The following is an 8423-nucleotide window of genomic DNA, read 5'->3' as shown; positions in this document are numbered from 1 at the left end:
TTTCCTCTAGGTCTAAAATTCATATGAGTGAGTACATATCATGTTTTTTTTTATGACTGGGTTACCTTAATCAGGATGGTTTCTTCTAGTTCCATCCATTTGCTTGTAAAATTCAAGATTCCGTTGCTTTTTTCTGCTGAGTATTACTCCATTGTATAAATGTACCACATTTTCTCTATCCATTCTTCAGTTGAGGAGCATCTAGCTTGCATCCAGGTTCTGGCTCTTACAACCAATGCTGCTCGCAACATGGTTGAATATATGTCCTTGTTGATATGTATATGAACATGCATTATTTGGGTATATGCCCAAGGCAGGAATTGCTAGATCTTGAGGTAGACTGAGTCCCATTTTTATGAGCAGCAGAGATACTGATTCCCAAAGTGGTCTTACACGTTTGCACTCCCAGCAGAAATGGAGGAGTGTTCCTTTTTTTCCATATCCTCTCCAGCATAGATTTTATTGTTGTTTTTTGATTTTAGCCATTCTGGCTGGTGTAAGATGGTATCTCAGAGTTGTTTCGAGTTGTATTTGTCTGATGGCCAAGGATTTTGAGCACTTTCTTACGTGTCTTTCAGACATTTCTGATTCCTCTGTTGAGAATTCTCTATTTAGTTCTGCATCCCACTTTTTAATTTCATTGTTTGGTGTTTTGGTGGCTAGGTATCTTGAGTATATATTTGTATATTTTGGAGATTACCCCTCTGTAAGATGTGGGGTTGGTGAAGATCTCTTCCCTTTCTGTGGGCTGTCGTTTTCTCTTACTGACTGTTTCCTTTGCCTTACAAAAACTTCTCAGTTTCAGGAAGTCCCAATTATTAATTGCAGATCTCAATGTCTGTGCTGCTGGTGTAATGTTCAGGAAGCAATCTCCTGTGCCAATTCATTCAAGGGTATCTCCCACTTTCTTTCTAGAAGATTCATTGTGGCTGGATTTATGTTGAGATCTTTGATCCATTTGCACTTAAGTTTTGTGCATGGTGACAGATATGGATCTATCCAAATCCATTTGTGCCAGCACCATTTGTTGAAGATGCTATCTATTTTCCATTGTATAGATTTAGCATCCTCATCAAAAATAAGGTGTTCTTAGGTGTGTGGATTAATATCAGGGTTTTCAATTCGATTACATTGGTCTATCTGCCTATTTTTGTGTTGGGATTTTGATGAGGATTGCGTTGCATCTGTAGATTACTTTTGGCAAGATTGCCATTTGTACTATGTTGATTCTACCTATCCAAGAACATGGGAGATCTTTCCATTTTCTGGTATCTTCTTTAATTTCTTACTTTAAATACTCAAAGTTCTTATTGTACAGGTCTTTCACTTTTTTGGTTAGTATTACCACAAGATATTTTATGTTGCTTGTGGATATTGTGAAGGATGATATTTCTCTGATTAAATTCTCATTCTGTATATAGTAGGACTACTGATTTTTTTTAGTTAATTTTGTATCTTCTAATTTGCTGAAGGTGTTCATCAGCTGCAGGTGTTCCCTGATGTAGTTTTTTGAGTCACATATGTGGAGTAAGTGAGTATATAGATTTTAAATCTAGAGCAAAGAAGAAGCAGCCCACAATCTACACCTCCAGAGAAGCTAGGACACAAGGAGGACCCTAAGAGAGAAATACGTGGTCACCTCGGAAAGGTGAAAGGGACAAGATCTCCTATGAAAATGGAGAGCATGGAGAGGGAGAGGGAGTTAGAAGAAACAGAAGGGAAGAAGAGGATTGGGGAGGAGGACATGAGGAAACAGGAAGGTCTAATCAGGGGAAGTCATTGGTAAATAAAATGGAGGGTCCAAGTGCTAAATCTCTCTGGGTGTTCAAACGAATCCGTGCGTTCTTTGTTACTTATCTTCCTTCACTCCTGCATTCTCAAAGGTGCCAGCAATCCCAGGACAGAGAGCATGGTTGGTTGATTGGTTGGTCGTTCAGTGGGTCGGTCACGGTTCACTTTCTAGCCCTCCTATTCTTGTAATCCTTGAAGGCCTTGGCCATGAGCGGGGCGGGTTTCTTAGCCTGGGTCTTCTTGCTGCCATTGGCGCTGCCTGCCAAGAGCAGGTGGGGAGCCCTCGGCACATGTCCAGGGCCAGGCTGTTCTGGGAGGCTGTGCACATTTTCAGGGGAGGCCTCCCCTCTGGGTCCAGAGTCTGCATGCTGCCCTGGGCTTGTGGCCTGAGCATGGGTGTCGATCACCTTGGTTTGGCGGCCTTGAGGCTTCTTGGCTTGTGAGCTCTGGATGCTGGCAATCAGGGTTTGCAACTTGAGCTCCAAGGACTCATGACTCCTGAGGAGTTTCTGGGTCTCAGTCTGGATGTCAATTGGCTTAGCAGTTTTGATCTGGGTCCCGAGGCAGTCCTCCTCCTGCTCACTCCGGAGTAGCTCTTCCTCCAGAGCAGGTTGGCAGTGGGTTTCCCTTGTAGACTGAGGCTTAGCCTGGTGTCCTTTGTTCCTAATCTGCTGGAGAGGTCTGGCAGGTCTGCCACCAGAATACACTGGCGTTTTTAAGGTCTTCCTGCATGCCCATGGTGCTGCTTCTTGGTTAGTGTGCAAGTCAAAGTTCTCAGGTACATCTGGGGGGGAGCAGGTTTCGAGATTTGAGGTGATCTCCGGAAAGGGACTGGCATCCAGGAGGAGATTCAGATTGTTGCAACTTTGAGACTTGCCTGGAGGCACCTTTGCTTTTGGGGTCTGGTCCTCAGCTTTCCAGGTGCTTTTCTTCTTCCACTTGCGGGGAGGCAGTGTGGAGGAAGAGTCATAGTTGAGACAAGCCTCAAAAGAACCGGGAGGGTAGTCTTCCTGGGTCCATGGCTCTGGTCTCTTTTCCTTCAGTGGAGACAAATGCTGCTTAGCTGGCACAGCCTCTTGCTTGCTAGTGAGGGGCTTCATCCCTTTAAGAGGCCAGTGCTCAACCAATGTTCCTTTGGGCTTGCCTACTGCCCCCTGGCTCTCTGTGTCTAGCTGAGGGTCCTGGAAGGACCCTCTTTGTGTCTTTCTTCTTGCTGGCTTGGTGTTCGAGCTGCAAGATGCAATTTGCTTGGAGCTTGTGTCCATGTTCTGACTCGCACTTGGCTGTGGGCTGCTACTACTGATTTCCAACACCTGGCTCCCATCTTCTTCCTGTCCCGGGGTAGCAGGCTTCTGTGGATTGTTTTCTGGAGAGTTTCTGTGAATCTGTGTCATTGGGCCCCTGTGTAAGTCAAAGTTCTGCTGGGGCCCGGTCTCAGGCTGGGACCCAACCTGGGACCCCTCTGACCACTTGGCGGCTAACTCCTTGGCAAATGGGACCAGGAGCGGCTGGTTCTTCAAGAGTTTGACGTTCTCCCTGAAGCCAATCTCCTCCAGGATGTCTCCCAGCACGGGCTGTGAAGAGAGTTTCTTCAGGGTTTTGTAGAGCTGCCTGGGCTCTGTCTCCGTGCACAGGCGTTCACGCAGCTTCTGCATGGCTTCTGAAGTTTTTCTGGCAATTTCTGTAAGTGGGCTCCTATTGAAGGAAAAGTCCTGTGGCCCAGAGGTCACAAACAATTACAGAATGTAATACTCTATTTTTACTATGTTCATAGTTCTACAATCGTACAATGAATTAAAAGTAGATATCCTGATGTCAATTTTGAGAGAGTGCAGTCTTCTCTCCATGTTACACCCCAGAGGATGAAAGAAATCCTCCTCAGCAATATTTAATTATGACCAAAATGCTGAGTCCCTTATTTCTTAATTGCTGAGCTTTTAAAAAAATATACTAAGTAACATATATTAGAGTCCCAAATTAAGTAAAAGCGGGGGTCGAGTGTATCTGAAGAAGAGTGGATGAGTGGTTTATCTAGTAGGAGTATAGAAAGATAAAATTGTATTTGTGATAATTTATTTGACAGAATATTCTTTTTTCAATCAAAAATAAGTATAATTGTATAATAAATGTAATGACTAGATTATGTGAAATATTGAACCTTTTATAAAGACTCACCCTGCACATTTCTTTGTTTTTGTCACTGTGTGTGTGTGGGGGGGGGAGAATTCATCTCTGAATAAATTCTGGTCCTTCTGTCGTGTAGCATTAGGCTCGTGAATGACTTTCAGCAGATTGACTGTTGGATTACCTGATTTTCCCTTCATAATTTTGTTAGTAGGTCATTTGTTATATGTTTGATCAATATTATTATAGACCTGATATGAAGAAATAGATGTATAAACTTCTCCTTTATCCCCTGTTAGTAAAGTTCTATAATTACTTTCCCAGCAACAGGTGACTCAGTTCTAAACAAGTCACTATGTTTCTTTCCCATTGAAAATATGGGCCCAAAACTTTGAACAAACTTGTCTAATAATTTCCTCCTAAGCAATTTATGACTCTAATTGTTGAATAATATGCTTTTGATTTATTTACCCCTTAGTTATATATCTCTTCCTTTCAGGATAATTTACACAAAGATATATAAGAAATTATATTATTTACCTAAATTACACAGAAAACATTATATATATATATATATATATATATATATAATATATATATATATATATGATGAAAGTGTCCAACATGGGCTCACAAATACTCTCCCCAAGAGCCGTAGTATAACAAAACACAATACAAGGTACCCCCATTTCAGTTGACATTCAAAGAGACTCCCCCAAAATATAGGCTAATGCTGATTCCCCTATGTTACACCCCAGAGGATGGAAGAAATCTCTATTGCTGAAGACATCTCACACTTCAGACATAAGACTCTAAAGACCTGAGCTGAATCTGACCTGACAGCTTCCTGCCTGAGCATAATCTTTCATAGTCCTAGTATATGTATGTAGGCTTCCAAGGGAGTGAGCCACCTACAAGTCTTATATACCCCTGTTCACATTCTTTACCTAGAATGAAATATATTATATATAACCAGAGTTCATTCACTTAATATTCTTATTCAGAGAATTCTCAAATGTCTTCTAGCAGTTATGAGAATGCATTCTTACTGTTTTCTAACAATCAAAATACACTCTACATGCACTTGCTGTAGACTCTTAAGTGCCGACACATAGACAGATGCATCATATTTATATGCTCTACTGCAATTACTTATGGGGAAAACATTTTACATTTTTGCCCTCTCAAAATTTTATTTTCCCCTTTGTATTTTCTTTGTCCCACTATATAAGCTGATGTCTTTCTGTTATATATTATGATTTTTTTTGTTTTTTTGATACAGGGTTTCTCTGTGTAGCTTTGGGGCCTATTCTGGCACTCACTCTGGAGACCAGAGTGGCCTTGAACTCAGAGAACTGCCTGCCTCTGCCTCCCCAGTGCTGAGAATAAAGGCGTGTGTCAACAACGCCTGGCTAGATGTTATGATTTTTTATATATGTATTTTCCTCATTTTTCTTTCCAATTATAATTCTTTCCTTTATCAGTGTCAAAATCCATCAATTTAATAATGTTAAAAATGTTCTCCATGAATAAACTTTTTCTTTTATAATTTGCAAACTTTCTCATCTTCATGTTTTTCAGAAAACATTTTATAGTAATGGAATTACTCTCAGATGCATACTATTTCTTGGGTATTCTGTCAAGTTTGCTCCTTGAATCATAGAAATATGAAAGAAAGGTAAAAACGCCCCTATACATAATGAATGGTTTGGCCTCAGAATGAGGTGAACTGAGTGAACTCAAAGTGTCTTTGTCTCTCAGGCATCTCTTTAGCCCCTATATTGATGTGTATATCCATGCACAAGAGCTTCCTTTCAGGATTAATACTGGAAGCCTCTCTGAATTGACATATTCAGAGATTCATGACTCACAAAGATTCAGAGAATAAATGACAGTTGAGGTCCCAAGCCTACAGAAGACCTTTGCACCACTCCATCAAGGCTTAAGAAATATTGAAGGAGTCAGAAGAATTAGACACCTGAAGACAGAGAGATGGCAAAGCACAAATAATGCAATCATAAACTAACAACAATGGATACTTGGAGTTCACATTCAGAAGATTGGCTTTTGTGGCACAATAAATAATAGCCCATAGATAGATGTTGGGGTTCAAGCCTCCAGGTTCAGATCAGGAAAGCAAAGCACCCAAGCAAATGAAAGATTTTAGTTTGCTGAGAGAAAAGGTTTTGAAAGATTTTAGTTCACAGAGAGAAAAAGTTTCCCACAGGCGTTGGCCCATTCCAAGGTAGTTGGCCCCAACCCCAGGCACATCCTATGGTTTATTGGGGGGCAATTGCTAAGACAGCCCTCTTTGGGACACACCTGGCTGGCCACCCGACAATCAAGGACTTTCCAGGATATGTTCTGTAGTTTTTCCTTTGTAGAAAAGCAGGTCACACCTGGGTGACCACTCTAACATGAGGTGATACTTTGTAATCAATCACTTTGTGCCCCTTGCCTGTATACTGATCTGCAAGTATTTCCTATATAAGGAGCTTGCACCCCACGCTGGGGTGTGCAGTTTTCCAGATATTGATGACACACAAATGCTCATTCGTTAAGTTATATAACCCTCTTGCTTTTGCAGCTCTTGGACTGGATTCTGAGTCTCGGGGACTCCGTGGGATCCTGAGGCCCTTAGCTGTCTAGGGGTCTTTTATTTGGCGAGCCAGCCAGGTCAGAGGAGACCCCAAAATCATTACCATGACTAAGAGGACGTAAGTCTGGTCTGCTTATTTGGATGTATGTTTTCTGTTTGTCAATTTGGAAGCTCTGTATAGGCTATGCAGGCTTTGAAGGACTGATGAGGTAGAATGATGAGTCGTTCCTCTCTGAATCTGCCCCTGGAGGGGGCTCCACTGGGAGTTTGGGTGGGCGAGGGCAAGCAGGCCTCTTCCCTCGGATCCCATAATGCAAGTCCCCACTCCAATTTGAATTTGTGGTTTCAGTTTGGCACCGATTTGCAGCCTCGCGGCCTTTGTTGTTTGGCCTGACTGTGTGTCTCAAATGTTTGTCTCCTTGTCTCTTTTTGTTTTTCACCATCTGACCACCATGGGACAACAACTAATGACCCCCTTAAGTTTGACTCTAGACCACTGGGGAGACATTTGGGACCGAGCCAACAACCTAGTCTGTGGACATCAAGAAGCAAAAATGACAAACTTTATACAGTTCTGAGTGGCCAACATTTAAGGTTGGCTGCCTTGGGATGATGGGGAATGTACTGTGTATGTTTATCTTATTGACTTTTAAATAAAATACTGTTTGGTCAAAGAGACAGCAATTTAGAGAAACTAGGAGTCAAAGAGGATTCTGGGAAATGTAGTGAAGTGCTGATCCACACAGGAAGTGACATAGCAAGGAGACTCATATTTAAGCAAAAGAGAAACAGGAAGGGCCCTCTTTTCCCCTTCCTATTCCAGCAGCAGGATGTGATCCACCTGTTTGGAGGGACACCAACAAGGCATCCGATAAGATAAGTCTTATAAAATATATAGATTTATGATAATTAAGACTGAGCTAACAGATGAGGAATCCTAGTCATTGGCCAAGCAACATTAAACCTAATACAAGTTTCTGCATATTTATTTGAACCTAACTCAAGCAGGCGGCTAGCTTAAAGCTTAAACGTGGCGGTGGGGCTCAGGCGGCTTTTGGCAGAAAGATTTATCATCACAGAATGGTGTCAGGAGTGAGATGACCCTATGCCCCAAAGTTTCCAGAGAAAGAGGGAAACCTGCCGCCCGCAACAGCCTGCCCTGTTGGGCTGCTGAGAGGCATTGGAGCAGCTTCCATATGCTCGCCCATCCCGCCGCTCTTGGGCATTGTACTCGGCACTTCTGAGATGATGAAGACAGATCCAGAAAAAGAAAAACCTCTAAAGGTTTACACTACATTTAAAAATATATATAGGCTTGTGAGAGAAAAAGTAACAGGAGGAAATAGAGTAACCGGTTATGGTGGCCAACGCTGGTAGGATTTGCTAAAGGAAACACAGGCAGGTGGATTTTTACAGAGAAACCCTGTCTCAGAAAAGAAGAAACAAAAGGAGTAAAAGTAGAATAGTAAAAAAGCCACCTAGAGATACAAATACACAGAGAATCTGGACATTAATGCCATACTGTGGTCTTTAAATTGTTTGATTGCCGAGGAAAGAATTATTGCTGCTAAAATATATTTGATTATAAATGCTGCTAAATTAATCCAACATCTACATTTTAAAAATGCTTTGACTTCAAAATTTAAGTTTAAGGACAACCTACTAAGAAATAAAGATTTTACTTGTATTTCCACAAAAAATCAAAAGCTGTTGATTCTTTCCAGTTTAATATGGTTTGATCCAGCAAATCCCCCTGAAGCTGAGATGATACAGCCTTACAGACTACAAAAACAAGGACTTGGTCAGGTTTCTATGTTTTATCATGATCCCCATGGTATATGAACAAGACCCCCAATCAGCAGGAAGCAGTTTAAAAAGAACAAAGCACAAATCCCGAAACATCGGGATG

At 41.6% G+C, this 8423-nt stretch overlaps 1 protein-coding gene across 1 annotated transcript; it reads right to left on the bottom strand.

Annotated features, from left to right (window-relative positions):
• Positions 1–1952: 1952 nt before the first annotated feature.
• Positions 1953–3446, bottom strand: LOC113837901 (elongin-A3-like). Its single transcript, XM_027433723.1, has one exon. The coding sequence runs from the start codon at positions 3444–3446 to the stop codon at positions 1953–1955; it is 1494 nt and encodes a 497-aa protein (XP_027289524.1).
• Between the last annotated feature and the right edge of the window lie 4977 nt (positions 3447–8423).

The sequence above is a fragment of the Cricetulus griseus genome, chromosome 9, assembly GCF_003668045.3.
Source record: "Cricetulus griseus strain 17A/GY chromosome 9, alternate assembly CriGri-PICRH-1.0, whole genome shotgun sequence".
Taxonomy (NCBI): domain Eukaryota; kingdom Metazoa; phylum Chordata; class Mammalia; order Rodentia; family Cricetidae; genus Cricetulus; species Cricetulus griseus.
Note: the sequence above shows the minus strand (reverse complement) of the source record. Positions and strands in the feature narration are given on the sequence as shown.